This window comes from Saccopteryx bilineata, chromosome 1 (genome assembly GCF_036850765.1).
Source record: "Saccopteryx bilineata isolate mSacBil1 chromosome 1, mSacBil1_pri_phased_curated, whole genome shotgun sequence".
Classification (NCBI taxonomy): Eukaryota; Metazoa; Chordata; class Mammalia; order Chiroptera; family Emballonuridae; genus Saccopteryx; species Saccopteryx bilineata.
In genome coordinates, this window is record NC_089490.1 from 175,750,639 (window position 1) to 175,767,964 (window position 17,326).

Below are 17,326 nucleotides of genomic sequence, written 5' to 3' on the forward strand. Positions count from 1 at the left end.
AAATTCCCTTTTATAACACAAAAGCAAAAAACTGAGTTATAAGCGTTTTGAGAAAAGACAAGTATAATAATTTCACATATAAAATAACAAGCCATACTTTAATTTTCTAAAAAATAACATGAAGTTTGATAAGATTACAACCTACCTAGAGTCATTTATTACCTCAATGAGCAAACTTCAAAACTTATCAATGTCTTTGTAGAAAAGAAAGTCTCCCTATGTCTGACTAGAGTTGACTAAGGTACATTAAAACCATTTCCAATTTTAATATAGAAATAAATTTTCTGTTACTTTTTCATAGCAAATAAAACAAGACAGCAGTGACTAAATAATTACTTCTCTGTGACTATATATTTGAACAATGTCATCTGCTAAATCATAAATGGGACAGAACACCAACTCTTATAGACAATGCTTGGTGGAAGAATTCCATGAGAATAATTCAGGGAACACACAAAAATTGTGTTAAAATTCCCAAAAGGGCTCACAATGGCTTTACAATCACACTGAAGATTAATTTTCACTGTTTTCTCAATTTTAGCTATATTTTCAAGGTGGCATAAAAAATTTAATATTTCTTCTTCTATGATTTCATGAATTAATGAGACTATAATCTTAAAACAATCATTCCTTACCTTTGATTCTTGAACTTTCTTGACTTTTTTCCTGCTGGAATTAAAACAGAAATCAATCAAAATCTGTGCATATATGTTCAACAGACTGATATAAAGTGTCAGTATAACTAAAGACTTATCCAAATATTTTGTTGCACATATACCCAGAAGTCATTGTAATACAATTCTTACCTTATCAAATACTTATGTCAAAATTTTTTATTAGAGTACTAATCATTCTTAGGGGACATAAATTTCTCTAGAAAACCAATACATTATATGAATATGAATTTATAAAAAATGAACAAATGGCTAATGAATAAAAAATAACTTGTCATGCCTCTCAAATGCCTTAGGCTATTCTATTTAATTCAAACAGATTATGAATGATGTCTCCAGAATTTGCTTTCAACATCTCCACATTAATCATAAATTGTTGGTGAGAAAGTTTAAGAGCAAACAGTGGCAAATTCACTAAAAAACACAAAAGATGTTTCAACTGTCTTTCCTTCAATTTAACTTAGAATTGGTTCCTATCTCATTTTTCTAAGGCTAAAGTTGACAACAATTCCATTATTTATTCAAAGGCTGCTTCAGTCAGACCTGTCTTTCAATTTGACATACTCCTTGTTAGTTACCAGGCAACCTCAAAAGAATTAGCTAGCTTTTGGTTTTTAAGTAGAAATTGTGCACTCTATGACTTCTCAATTAACATTCATGCAGTTTACTCTGTCTAAAAGTTTCAGGGTCTCAAACTAAAAATAACTTTAAAATATGTTTCTAATATAAAGTGACAATTACATATATGTATGTATGTATATGTGTGTATATACACATATACATACATACATTCACACTGGACTGCAGAATTTTATTAATTTCAATAAATTTTGGTAAAATTTATACACATAGTACAAATATAAAAAATTTATTTTGTTGTAAGCATTAATTTCAGAGTCAGAATTTGAGAAAATGCATCTGGATAAATGTTATTTATTGGACCAACTAATCCAATGTATGATTCTATTAGACTTTAGCACTTTTGTGTTTTCATTCTTTTATCCTAACTCATTCAGCTTTTCTGTTTGAATGCTATTCTATCCTTTGTTAATTAATTGAGTTTTCTGGTTATTATTTATTTTTAATTTAGAGTATCTACTGTTCAAATAAATTACAATTGAAATATAAATTACTTGCCTTAAAAATACATTCTCCTTATATAATTATAGGATGAGCAGGTTTACATTTTTCATAGAGGTATTTGTTAATTAAAAATCTCTGTCTCTCTCTTTCTCTTTTAGCATTTACATATTTATTTAGTTATTCAGTCTTTCAACAAATATGTATAATAACTTTTATATGCCCGATACTGCTCCAGGTAGTAAGAGATAAAGGATGGACAAAACAGAAAATAAAATATGTCCTTATGGAATATACTGCCCAAATGGTACTAAGTCCTATTTATTTATTTATTTTTGATTAAATTTATTGGGGTAACATTAGACTTATATATGGAACTGTATTTTTGACATCTCTACTTGGATATCTAATTATAGCTGAACTGTAATATCCCAAACAACCTCAGATCTTCCCTTACTTAGCCATCCTTCTCATGTTTTTCATCTTCTTCATCTTTCCACCCTTCTAGGTACTCACTTAAAGCAATGCTTGTTTACTCTGCCTCTTAGTAGATAAAGAGCCTGGAAATTTATGCATTTGATATTGGATTTTGACTTTACCTAAATATCACATTGAGGATGCAAAGTAGCAAGACGAATAAAATATCTGGAACTGATGGGCAATATCTCAACAAGGCATATCATTTTAGAAATCATTTAGCTTCTGTATAAATCATCAGTACTATATCTGGAAAACAGAGATGAATTAGCTAAAGGAAGTATTGGAAACAATATGAGAAAAACAGAAGGTTGAGTCAGCCAACTAAGAAAATGAAAAATGAGACAAATCATGAAAGAAAACCTGGGAGAGAATGGAATCATAAAATCCCAGGGGATATATTATATAAGAGGGAAATTTTCAACAATATAGAATTCTTCTGAGAGGTCAAATCCAATTATGTCTAAGACAATGTTCATTGGATATATTGAATTCAACAGAATAATTAACTTCAAAGAAAAGTCCTTTCTGGTGGTGTTTTGGGCTTGGAAGTAAAATGGATGTTTTTCAAAAAAGTACAGGTCGATTGAGAAATGTATAAAGTGGTAAAAATAAAATTGGAGAAACAACATGAGAACTAAAAAGCCCTGGAATCGTATGTAGCTGGAAAGGAAAGTCAAGTCCATAGAGGTAGTATTTTTTTTTTGCTTGTCTTTTGGTTTATTTTGCTTAGCTTTATAATATATTATTTACACTACTGAGAATTGAGAATATCTAAATGATAGGAGATACAGAATAGATATTAAGAGGATTAAGTTAAAAAGGAGAGATGACATGCATGATTTTATAAGGGTATTAAAATGGCAAATGTAATACCAAACATCAGTGGGGGCAAAATTTAGGTAGGAGAATCAGTTCCTGTAATGGACCCGGTGGGCACAGGAAAGCACGGCCATAGGTGCAGGTTTGTAGGTTTGATATGCTGAATTAAATATATTCAATCAGTGATTTATTTCCTTTATTAAACAAAAAGAAAGTCAGCTAAGTAGTATAGAATGAATTGTCTGAAATCTGAATAAACAGAGTAAATTTTAAATGCTCTGCTACTGTGTGTGTGTGTGTGTGAAAGTAGGTGAGTAGAAGAATAGCTCAGTGTTTTTGAAAACCTAAGTTTCGCCATCATAAATTTATGATGATATGAATCTTAGCCATATTTTAACTACAGTCAAATAGGATTAACCCTCATGGATATTATATTTTATTGCATCTGTTTCTCAAAATATAATTTTTTCCTTACACATTTGCATATACTTATGAATTACCAATAAAAATATCTTTAAATATCATACAAACTAGAAATTATACAGAAGACTATACTTAAAGAAGATAAATTAGTTATTCATTTATTGGACTGGGAAGAATGAGAACAGACTTGTAAAGTAAGAAAGAAACAAGGATAAACTACTCCATTTACTTCCAGACTTGTATTAGAAATCTGTCAGTAAAGACTTACATACATAATTTCATATTTGAAAAGTAATATCTGTTTTTCAACTTGCTTCTATGACTATGTTGCATTATTCACCTGGTGAAATATATTTTATTCTACAATTTTATTTTACAAACTGTTTTAAATGGTAATTTTAGACAAGGTGCAGCATGTTCAGAATGATATGTTCGTAGACTAAATGGTAATTTTAATGAAGAAATGTGAAGGAGAAAATTGTGATTATTTATTTATATGAGAACTCTTAAGTGATCAGGAAGATCTGTTATCCTGTCTGCATGGTATATTTGAAAAATATTCTTATATTGGAAAGTCTTAGTTCTTTTTCATAATAGCAGAATGCCAATCTCTTGGTATATAACTCAATTTTAATATTGCTTCAAAAGTTTTTCTAATAAAGTGATCTTTGCTTAAAATAAGAAATATATTTTAGCCATGTATCAAAGCCAAATAATAGCAAACCATTCATGTTTTGCTTTGTATCATTTCTTGGAAGACTCCCAAAGTGTTATATTAATTACATAAATAGAGTCCATGAAATTTAGCTCAATGGTAGAAATGAAAAAATAGATTCATGCAGGCAGTATAATAAAGATGAACAAAGACAAGCTGTGACGAAGAGATTCAGAGGAAACACACAATTGTATGATAATATTTTTTAAATGTTAATAAGTCTTTCTTTTTTTAAAATTAAGTGAGAGGCAGAAGGCATAGGCATAGACTCCAGCATGCACCCTGACCGAGATCCACCTGGCAAGCACCCTACCAGGTGAGGCTCTGCCTGTCTGGGCCGCTGCTCTGCTGCTTGGCAACTGAGCTACATCTCCATGGTGGAGGCTGTGGAGACATCCTTAGTGCACAGAGCTAACTTTGCTCAAACCATTCAAGCCATGGCTACCGTGGGGAAGAGAGAGAGAGAAATGGGAGAACGGGGTGAAGAACCAGATGGTCGCTTTTCCAGTGTGCCCTGACTGGGAATCAAACCCAAGACTTCTACATGTCGGGCCAACGCTCTACCACTGAGCCAACTGGCCAGGGCCAAACTTATAATAAGTTGATCTTAGCTAAACCAGTTCAAAATTAAGTCAAGTTGAGGTTCAAAGCAGTTTTTAAAGTGATATGGTATTCCTAAAGCATCCAGGCAAACTGAAGTCTAGCCAAATAACATCAATATGCAGGTTGTTAGTTCATTAAGTTTGCAGAATGTATAACTCTGGAAGATATTAAGAGTTTTTAAATCTAGCATTTGGATTTATAAATGACATTTATTAACATCTGATGATGGATATCACATAATAATTTATTTCTTATGATAAAAAGATTAAGTCTAGATATGTAGCCTGACCAGGTAGTGGCACAGTGGAAAGGACATCGGGCTGGGATGCTGAGGACTCAGGTCAGTAAACCAAGGTCACCAGCTTGAGTGCGGGCTCATCCAGCTTGAACACAGGGTTATTGGCTTGAATGTGGGATCATAGACATGACTGGTTTGAGCCTAAGGTTGCTGTCTTGAGCAAGTGGGTCACTGGCTTGAGTGAAAACCTGTGCTCAAGGCACATATGAGAAAGCAATCAATGAACAACTAAAGTGGTGCAACTACAAGTTGATGCTTCTCACCTCTCTCCCTTCCTGTCTATCTCTGCCTGTCTCTCTCTGTCTGTATCTCACTTAAAAAAAAGACTATATATCTTACTACAATAATTTCAAACATAGTTTACCTGGTTTCTTCTTTCTCACTATGAAGTTTCTAGGAAGAGAAGCAACCATGTAAATTCTAAGTGCATCATACCCACCAAGACAACATTGAGTTATAAGCATTAGATGATCAGCAAAATGTCCTCCTATTTTGTTCTATAAAACTTAAGTCACTTTAAAAAAAATGTATCATACCCAAACAGGTACGCTTCCTTTCTTTTTTTTAAATTGATGAATGAATAATAAACATATACAATTAAATGGAAATTTTGGGGGCAAAAAACTATAAAGATATAAATTACTAATTTTAGTAGTCTGCTTAGCTTAAATTACTTTTTAGAACTCTTGCCTCATCTTTCATATAATTATGTTTCCTAGAAAAATACCACCAAACAAAAATTGCAGTGTTAATTTGCAATAGAATAGTTATGCTTAATATATATATGTATATATATATATATATATATATATACACATATATATATATATTAGGATTCCTATGTGCTAGGTGATGAAAGTAAAAAATATTAAAATTTTCATATTTGTTACAACCCTTAAATAATATGGGTTGTAAATTCAGAATAAGAGACTATTTCAGTAGAAGCAAAATGAAATTGAAACAAGAATGGGGAGAGCCACTGTCTATGCTGAGTGTGGAGCAAAGGAAGAATTCACAGTGACGAGTTCCTTGAACTAAGAATTAAAGGATGGTAAAATAATTTGCTGGGGAAGTCTGTGCAAAGGCACAGAATTATTAAATATTTAATCTTTAGGGAGAAACTGTGAATAGCTAAGCATAGGTCAATTGTATACTTTTTTACCTGTAAATAATATATGAAAATATATTCAAGAAAATTTTTTCTTATCTCCAGTAGAAAATTTATGCCCACATAAATATTATAACTGAAGCTATTGGTAAAGAGCCATAGAAATTAAGTTAACGTGTCAATTATTATAACAGTTTCTACAGTGTGTTTTTGGGGTGTGGAAAATAATGATGATTTTTTTAACACAAATCACCAATTAAAGAATTTGGGATAAATATAAACCACTAATTAATGATTTTGACATGGAAATTAGTGGAGTATTATAATTTAAAATGAAGACATTTCAATTAGAATTCTTGGCATTTTGTTTATCTCAATAAATTTGGATTTGGAATTAAGTCTGTAAATAGACTAAAAGTAATAATTATTATAAGAACCTAATGATTTAATTTTTAAATTTTCAGTGATCTGGAGCATAGTATGCTTTTTCTAACATAAATTTTACAGATGCTACTAATAAACATTTATTATTAAGAATATATATATTTTGTTTAAAAAAAGCTACATTCTGCAGTTAGACAATACAAAGATTTATAGCCAAGTATCCCAAATGAACCTAAACTAATGCGAGGTACTCTGGGCTCAGGCAACCAGGGGCTTAGTTAGGAAGATGAGTACAACAGAGATCAACAGCACGAGTCTAAGTGTAAACACACTTAATGCCCTTCCCAATAGGCAGAGAGATTCATTGCAAGTGTTTATAAAAAGATGATTGAGGCTTGGGGAATAAAAATAAAAGAAGAAAAACAACAACAAAGAGCAAGAGAAGAAGAAGAAATTAGGAAGGACTTGGAGTACAAATTTATACTAGTAAAAATGACCACAAAATTTCAAGAAATAAAGTGTTTACACTTTGGCAGTGCTTTAAGATCTTTTATAGCTCAGAAGTTTTCATTTCTAGAATGGAGTTCCCTCAACTCATGGTACATAAGGTTTCCAAAGACAGAAATAAACAGAAAACAATCTAAATCCAAACTTATAAAACACATTTGAATGTCAGTGGAAGCAACAAGAGAATTATGCTGCCTCAAATTTCAAATATTGGGATTACTGGATATAGAATAAAAAAGAGAGGAGATTAAAAATATTTAAGGTGATGCAGAGAATTATGAGTACATAAGTAATTATAGCACAGACCCTTTTAAATACAATGACTTGCATAGTTCAAAATAACCTAACCAGTTAACAAGTTGAACAGCACTGACCTGAATAGAACTAGAGAAATAGAAGACAAATCTGAACAAAGATTTGTCCATCAAAGAAAAGGGAATCAGTCAATGCAGACGGCTTTCACCAGATGATCAGAAATGTTGTTTGAGAAAATTAGTAAAACTTTTCTAGAGTCATTTGTGAATATCAGCTACACTTGGATATGCAAATATCCATAAGATAGCAAACTCACTTTTAATAATGTATTCAAGAATGATTTGTGCATGAAGGACACTTGCAAAAACATGTAAGAATGTTCCTTGGGGAGCTGTATGTATTAACAAAAATTTGGAACAAACTATCTCTCATAAGGTGGCTATGGAAATTTATAAGTTGTGCATTAACTACAGAGAAAATAAATAAATTGCAATCACTATAAATAAATGAATCACTATTAATTATACTGCTCACAAAAATAATAGGGGATATATCAAAATGAATATGAAGCAAAAAAATATCCCCTAATTTTTGTGAGCAGTATATTTATAAACATATTCATACATTAAACATAAAAAATAGAATTCCATGCTTAACCCAAAATTCAAGAAAACAGTTACTTTTGAAGAGTTGTTCAGGAAAAGATATGGTTGTGGAAAGGTGCAGAAAGGCTTGAACAATACTTTAAAGAATTTTTTCTTACTTTGGTGTTAGATTCAGGAAGGTATATTAAATTATTTTTGTATGTTATTGTCTGTTAGAAATACAGTCTAATAAACTCAAGGACAAAGAAATTTATTTAAATGGAAAATTCTATCAAACAAATACAAGGACTTAAAACATCTGCTGTTAATTTCATTATCATAAAGAAAAATACGTTGATACATAAAAACAACTAATAGTGTGCATCTCCACAGGCATATGATTAAACTGCTATGTAGTATAAAAAGACCTCTGTGCAGCAGGTTGTAATAGGTCCTGAGAGACAGGACAGCCCAGCTGCAGTGTGTGGCCCACCTGCCCAATTAGCACAAAGGTTGAAAGCTGCTGACAAGCAGCTTCTATTTTTATCTAATCTTTCAATTCCAGGAACTTCATTTCACTAAATCATAGCTTTATAGTAGGATTGTAAATGCTTTCCCTCTGCTTATTTATTTTTAACTCAATTTCCCTGAAGAACTCTACTCATAGATGGCTACTCTTCTGATAAATTCTCTATATCCTCTGCTATCACATCATTGGAAAAAAAATAATTCCCCTAAGCTGAAATTAAAGTAAAAAAAAAGCAGCTAAGACTAATTGACTAATTTTTCATACTGTTAAAAATAAAATTTTAAAAAGATCTTAGCATTAATAATTTTCAATTATTTCTAATGTCTTTGTTATATGCAAAATGTAGGCCAGTATGCAATTTAAATATATTTACAACTATTTGGACAACTTTGCTTTAAAAGGCAATAAAATACATCTATCTATTTATTAAACATTCCCGCAATTGCTCTTTAAAACTTAGCTTTATTTCACTTAACAGTCAATGTACTTTTATGTTTGAAAGATACACTGCTATGGTATTGGCAATGACTAAGTAGTATGCCATGAATGCCCTCTGAAAAAGTGTGACATATTATGAGAAAATTTCAGTATTTTACAAATTACACATGTGTATGCATTCTTAATTGAGTCTATCAATAATTATCAGTTAGATGTGGGAGACAGCAAGCTGGCAAAGCCCTCACAGTTTAAGACAGCCAAAGGTTAAGCTCTTCCCCACAGCTCCATATTGGCTATGAAGCTGAGTATTTCTACTCCTCTCATCCTCCCACCTCACTTGCTTGATTAAGATGCTAGAGGTAATTCACATACCCTTCCTTTCACCTTTGTTTGTTCTGATGTTGGATGATTTCAGTTATGCATGGTGGGGGCATTCCTGTTTATACCTTAAATGGATTCCTGGACTTAAGAGAATTTATGTCTTAGATGTGTGACTTTGAATCAGAGACGTCCTTATTTGCATATGGCTCTGCACTATATAATAAAGCAGACTAGGGGTTTTGCTTTGCTCTTCCAAGCCATCAGCTGTGCAAAGAGACCTCCCAATCCCATCCTTTTTCTCTGAGTTTATTTTTTCATTCCACACCATTCTCACTCAGAACCTGGACAATTATTAGCCATGCTGGTCCACAGTAGTTAGATAAGGTACATATGTACAATTATTGTGAAGATTAGTGTAGGTAATAAGTGAGATACATGAGAATAAAAACAGTAATAAATGAGGAACTCATATGATCTGTTCTTTGACATAAGTGATGAGGAAGCAAGTTTATTTTCTAAAAGTCTGAGAGATATCAGAAGTCTGAGAAAATCTAAAACTAATGGGTGTTTATATTACACTATATGTTAAATGGCTAATACTTGTGATAAAATAGAGGTGGATATAGAAAAGAGAAAGACCAAAGAATAATATTTTAATTTCTTATACTTGTTGATAGTCAAAATATTTTATTTATCACCACTGAAATATTAGCCATAAAATATCATGCATAGAAATAATATCTTCTTTTATAGCAGTGTTGTAGCTGTGTAAAAGCATTTATATTTTAAATTTATTTTAGAGAAAAAATTAAATTGCAATAGAATAATTTTATTAGGTTCAAAAGTCTAATTTAATAATTTTCAACCTTTTTTATCTCATGGCATGCATAAGCTAATTAATAAAACTCTAGGACACACCAAAAATATATTTTTTGCCAATCTGACAAAAATACACAAAATTTGACTCTTAACATAGCAGCGGAGTAAGCAGACACACAGACTCACAGCTCACACCACCGAACTGGATTACAAACTAATTTAGGAACAATCAGCGTGAAAAACCAATTCTGGACTATAAGAACAGCTCTCAAAAACCAAGGAACAAAGAAGAAGCCACAACAAACCTGGTAGAGAGCACCTGAATCTCCCCTGCTTACAAAAACAGAGGGAGGGGAGTGAGGCTGAGAGCCCAGAAGGGCTCTCACTCCAAGGAAAAGAGTAGAAAATACTGCTCACAGCTACTTGCCTGTTGAGTAGGGAATGAGGTGTGTTGAAAGGGCCGGCTTTTGTTCCAAAAAGAAAGGGGGAGAGAGAGAGACGGACAGTGAGGGGCAGAGGAATGCAGGGGATGACCTGAGATGCTGACTCATCCAAAGCTGGAGGCAGCCATAGCTGGGACAGGGGCGGATCCTTCCACAAAACAAAAGGCAAAAGTGCTTCCGGGTCACAGATCTTCAGACATCTCTCCAGCTCCAATCTGTGCAACAAGACACAGCTGAAAACAAGAAGTGGGGAGAAGGGGCAGTAACTCAGGTCTCCATGAAGATCTGAGATACACCTTCCCCTACTGAAGCTGAGAAAACACCCTGCCACCAGAGAGAGTAACTGGCAGAAGAAGCCTTCAGAGTCTCAGGTTACACCCACCACATTTCTGGATACAGTTACAAATAAGCCCCCTGCTGAGATCAGTAAACAAGACTATCAACTGTTAAGAAAACAAACAAATCAAGACTTCAAAGCAGCCCAAATACAAAAGTGGATTACAAAAAATAGCTGATGCTCACCAAAGAAGACCTAACACAATGTAAAACTGGAGGCAGACAACACCAAGCCTAGACTCAACCAGCTCTACAAACAAAACACCCAAACACACAGACATAATGAGAAGACAAAGAAGTGCAATCCAAATGAAACCAGAAGAAAAATCTCCAGGAAATGAACTGAGTGATATGCAAATAACCAAACTTCAGGATGTGGAGTTCAAAATAATGATTGTAAGGATGCTTAGGGACCTTAGAACAATAATGGATGGTCATTATGAACAACAACTAAAGAAATAGCCAGTGTAAAAAAGGCTATTAAAATATTAATAATGAATCAGTCAGAGATGACAAATACAATATCAGAAATGAAGACCACAATGGAAGGAATTAAAAACAGGACAGATGCAGCTGAGGATTGAATCAGCGAGTTGGAGGACAAGTTCAATGAAGTCATAAAAGCAGAAAAGAAAAAAAAAAGACTACAAAAGTCTAAGGAAACTCTTACAGAGCTCTGTGACAACATGAAGAGAAATAACAACCGCATTATTGGGGTTCCAAAGAAGAAGAGAAAGAACAAGGGATAGAGACTTTGTTCAATGATATCATAACTGAAAACGTACCTAAATTAATGTAGGAGAAACTCTCACAAGTTCAAGAAGCACAGAGAACTCCATTAAAGAGAAACCCAAAGAAACCTACACCAAAACACATCATAATTAAAATACCAAAGCTAAATGATAAAGAGAAAATATTAAAAGCTGCTAGAGAAAAAAAGGCTATCACCTACGAAGGAGCTCCCATAAGGATGACATTCGACTTCTCAACAGAAACACTTGAGGCCAGCAAGGAATGGCAAGAAATATTCAAAGTAATGCAGAACAAGAACCTACAACCAACTACTTTATCCAGCAAGGCTATCATTTAACATTGAAGAAGAAATAAAAAGCTTCCCAGACAAAAAACAAAAAAAAACAAAAAAAAAAACTCAAAGAATTCATTACAACCAAACCAATGCTGCAGGAAATGTTAAGGGCCCTGTTGTAAACAGATCAAAGTGAGAAAAGAATATACCAAAAGAGGAAAACAGCTTTAAAGAATAAAATGGCAATAAACAACTATATATCAATAATAACCTTAAATGTAAATGAATTAAATAATCTAATCAAAAGACAAAGGGTAGCTGCATGGATAAGAAAACAGGACCCCTAAATATGCTATCTACAAGAGACACACCTTAAAACAAAAGATGCACACAGACTGAATGTAAAAGGATGGAAAAAAACATTTCATGCAAATGGAAATAAAAAAAAAGCTGAGGTGGCAATATTTATATGAGACAAAATGGACTTTAAAACAAAGGAAATAGCCCTGGCCAGTTGGCTCAGTGGTAGAGCATCGGCCTGGCGTGCAGGAGTCCCAGGTTCGATTCCTGGCTGGGGCACATAGGAGAGGTGTCCATCTGCTTCTCCACCCCTCCCCCCTCCTTCCTCTTTGTCTATCTCTTCCCCTCCCACAGCCGAGGCTCCATTGTAGCAAAAAGATGGCCCGGGCACTGGGGATGGCTCCTTGGCCTCTGCCCCAGGCACTAGAATGGCTCTGGTCACGACAGACCAACGCCCCGGTTGGGCAGAGCATCGCCCCCTGGTGGGCGTGCCGGAGGGATCCCGGGTGGGCGCATGCGGGAGTCTGTCTGACTGCATCCCTGTTTCCAGCTTCAGAAAAATACAAAAAAAACAAACAAACAAAAAAAACAAACAAACAACAACAACAACAAAAACAAACAAAGGATATAGTAAAAGATAAAGAAGGCCACCCAAGATAAAGGGAGCAACCCAACAGGAAGATATAACTATTATAAATGTCTATGTACCTAATATAAGAGCATCTAAATATATAAAGCAGATTTTACCATAATAGTAGGGGATTTCAATACCCCACTAACATCACTAGATAGATTCTCAAGAAAAAAAATTAACAAAGAAACAGAAGAATTAAAGGACACACTAGATCAACTTGATTTAATATCTTCAGAACCTTTCACCCTAAAGCAGCAGAATAAACATTCTTTTCAAGTGCTCATAGTATATTCTCTAGTATAGATCACATGTTAGGGCACAAAAGCGGTCTCAACAAATTTAAGAAAATTGCAATCATATCAAACACTTTCTCTGATCACAACGGCATGAAACTAGAAATCAACCACAACAGAAAAACTCAAAAATTCTCAAACACATGGAAACTAAATAGCAGGTTGTTAAATAACAGATGGATTAAGAATGAGATCAAAGAAAAAATAAAAAAATTCCTAAAAACAAATGATAATGAGCATACAACATCTCAAAATTTATGGGACACAGCAAAAGCAGTACTGAGCGGGAAGTTCATAGCACTACAGGCATACTTTAAGAATCTAGAGAAAGCTCAAATAAACACTTAACCCTGCATCTAAAAGAACTAGAAAAAGAAAAGCAAGTAAAGCCCAAATGTAGCAGAAGGAAGAAAATAATAAAAATCAGAGCAGAAATAAATGACATAGAGGCTAAAGAAACAAAACAGAGAACCAATGCAACTAGGAACTGGTTCTTTGAAAAGGTAAACAAGATCAATGAACCTTTAACTAGACTCACCAAGAAAAAAAGAGAGAGGACTCGAATAAAATTAGAAATGAGAATGGAGAAATAACAACTGACACAACAGAAATACAAAATATTGGAAGAAAATACTATAAAGAACTGTATGCCCAAAAACTAGACAAGCTAGATGAAATGGAAAAATTCCTTGAAACATACAATCTTTGAAAAATCAATCTGGAAGAATCAGAAAACCTAAACAGACCAATTACACAAAATAAATTCAAAACAGTTATCAAAAATCTCCCAACAAAGAAAAGTCCTGGGCCTGATGGCTTCATAAGTGAATTCTACTAAATATTCAAAGAAGAACTAACTCTTATCCTTCACAAGCTATTTCAAAAAATTCAAGAGGAAGGACGACTCCCAAGCTCTTTTTATGAGGCAAGCACAATTCTGATTTCAAAACCAAGCAAAGACAACACAAAGAAAGAAAATTATAGGCCAATAATCCTGATGAATATAGATGCTAAAATCCTCAAAAAAGTATTAGCAAACCAGCTTCAACAATATATAGAAAAAATCATACACCATGATCGAGTAGGATTTATTCTGGGAGGCAAGACTGGTACAATATTCGCAAATCCATCAATGTGATTCATCACATAAACAAAAAGAAGAACAAAAACTACATGATAATTTCAATAGATGCAGAAAAAGCATTTGATAAAATCTAGCACCCATTCATGATCAAAACTCTCAGCAAAGTGGGAATACAGAAAACATACCTCAACATGATAAAAGCCATCTATGACAAACCCACAGCCAACATCATACTCAATGGGAAAAAATTAAAAGCAATCCACTTAATATCAGGAACAAGGCAGGGGTGCCCCCTTTCACCACTCTTATTCAACATAGTCCTAGAAGTCCTAGCCACAGCAATCAGACAAGAAGAAAAAATAAAAGGCATTCAAGTTGAAATAGAAGAAGTAAAACTATCATTATTTGCAGATGATATATAGTGTATATAGAAAACTCTAAAGTCTCAGTCAAAAAACTATTGGACCTGATAAATGAATTCAGCAAAGTGGCAGGATATAAAATTAATACTCAGAAATCAGAGGCATTTTTATACACCAACAATGAACTGTCAGAAAGAGAAATTAAGCAAACAATCCCCTTCACTATTACAACCAAAAAAATAAAGTACCTAGGAGTACATTTAACCAAGGAGATTAAAGACTTGTACTTGGAAAATTATAAAACATTGATAAAAGAAATCAAGGAAGACACAAACAAGTGGAAGCATATACCGTGCTCATGGTTAGGAAGAATAAACATCATTAAAATGTCTATATTACCCAAAGCAATTTATAAATTCAATACAATACCAATTAAAACACCAATGACATACTTTAAAGATACACATCACATATTCCAAAAATTTATATGGAACCAAAAAAGAACAGAAATAGCCTCAGCACTCTTAAAAAAGAAGAATAAAGTGGGAGGTTTCACACTTCCTGATATCAAGTTATACTACAAGGCCATTGTACTCAAAACAGCCTGGTACTGGCATAAGAACAGGCATATAGATCAATGGAACAGAACAGAGAACCCAGAAATAAAACCACAGCTCTATGGGCAACTGATATTTGACAAAGGAAGTAAGGGCATACAATGGAGTAAAAACAGCCTCTTTAATAAATAGTGTTGGGAAAATTGGACAGCTACCTGCAAAAAAATGAAACTAGACCACCAACTTACACCATTCACAAAAATAAACTCAAAATAGATAAAAGACTTAAATGTAAGCCATGAAACCATAAGCATCTTAGAAGAAAACATAGGCAGTAAGCTCTTCAACATCTCTCGCAGCAATATATTTGCTGATTTATCTCTACGAGCAAGTGAAATAAAAAACAGGATAAACAAATGGGACTATATCAAACTAAAAAGCTTTTGCACAGCTAAAGACAATAAAAACAGAATAAAAAGACAAACTATACAATGGGAGAACATATTTGACAATATGTCTGATAAGGGGTTAATAACCAAAATTTATAAAGAACTTGTAAAACTTAATACCAGGAAGACAAACAATCCAATCCAAAAATGGGCAAAAGAAATGAATAGACACTTCTCCAAAGAGGACATACAGATGGCCAATAGGCATATGAAAAAATGCTCAACATTACTAATCATTAGAGAAATGCAAATTAAAAGCACAATGAGATATCACCTCACATCAATCAGAATGGAGCTCATCAACAAAACAACACAGATTAAGTGCTGGTGAGGATGTGGAGAAAAGGGAACCCTCCTGCACTGCTGGTGGGATGCAGACTGGTGCAGCCACTGTGGAAAACAGTATGGAGATTCCTCAAAAAATTAAAAATCGAACTGCCTTTTGACCCAGCTATCCCACTTTTAGGAATATACCCTGAGTACACCATAGAACTGTAACAAAAAGAGAAATTGTTCCCCCATGTTTATGGTAGCGTTGTTCACAATCACGAAGATCCGGAAACAGCCCATGTGTCTATCAGTGGATGAGTGGATTAAAAAGCTTTGGCACATATAACTATGGAATACTACTCAGTGATAAGAAATGATGACATCGGATTATTTACAATAACATGGATGGACCTTGATAACATTATACGGAGTGAGGTAAGTAAATCAGAAAAAAACTAAGAACTATATGAATCCATACATAGATGGGACATAAAAAATGAGACTCAGAGACTTGGACAAGAATGTGCTGGTAACAGGGGTGGAGGGTGGGGAGGGGGTAAGGAGAGAGAGGGGGTGGGAGTAAGGGAGGGGCACAATAAAAACCAGATAGAAGGTGATAGAAGACAATTTGACTTTGGGTGAGGAGTATGCAACATAATCAAATGTCAAATAATTTGGAGATGTTTTCTCTTAACATATGTACCCTGTTTTATCAATGTCAATGCATTAAAATTAATAATAAAAATTAAAAAATAGACAAAATTTTTATTCATTCACACTGGACAGCTATTGTTGTGTTGACTATTGTCATTTTTAAAATTTTACAATCTAAAGAAAAAGAAGTCAGTGCCCCCCTCCGTGACTAAATAGGTTTTTTATGTTTTAAAGCATTTCCTAGGACACCAGTTGAAAATAACTGTACTTTATAACCTCATATTGAAAATTGAGGAGAAAAATAATATAAAGATAATTTCAATTATTGTTTATTTAAACGGTCTACTAATTATCATCAGTATTTTCAAGTACATTGTGGAAACCACATTCTGTTTCAGATTATTATAATATTATATTATATCAAGTCAGTGCACAAACAACCACAAAGGTCAGGGAAAGTCACAAGTCACAATGGAATGGGAATGCTAATAATAGTCTATACATAGTATACCCTATAACTCAAAGCAATGAGAAGGGTATGTCCATAAACAATGGGAAGACAGGGCAAGAACACACTCAAAATTCAAATTGACTGTGGGGAAAGCTGGGCTACAAAGACAATCAAGATTAAGAAGCCAGAAAATTACACACATCAGTATGACTCATATGTCTGAAAAAAAGTTTCAAATTTCTCAAATTTTAGTGTGTTTAAAAATCACTGGGGCCCTGGCCAGTTGGCTCAGTGGTAGAGCGTCGGCCTGGAGTGCAAGGAGTCCTGGGTTCGATTCCCGGCCAGGGCACACAGAAGAAGCACCCATCTGCTTCTCCACCCCTCCCCCTCTCCTTCCTCTCTGTCTCTCTCTTCCCCTCCCGCAGCCGA

The 17,326-nt window shown here is 33.7% G+C and overlaps 1 protein-coding gene across 3 annotated transcripts in view; it reads right to left on the reverse strand.

The window, feature by feature from the left end:
* Positions 1-17,326, reverse strand: part of FSTL5 (follistatin like 5) — a 699,550-nt gene that overhangs the window by 557,415 nt on the left and 124,809 nt on the right. For 2 of the 3 annotated variants that reach the window (XM_066280005.1, XM_066280003.1), the window contains one exon: positions 636-669. In XM_066280005.1, the coding sequence (XP_066136102.1) occupies positions 636-669 (34 nt within the window). The remainder of the gene's footprint in view (positions 1-635; positions 670-17,326) is intronic. The other variant, XM_066280011.1, reaches the window with a different exon arrangement.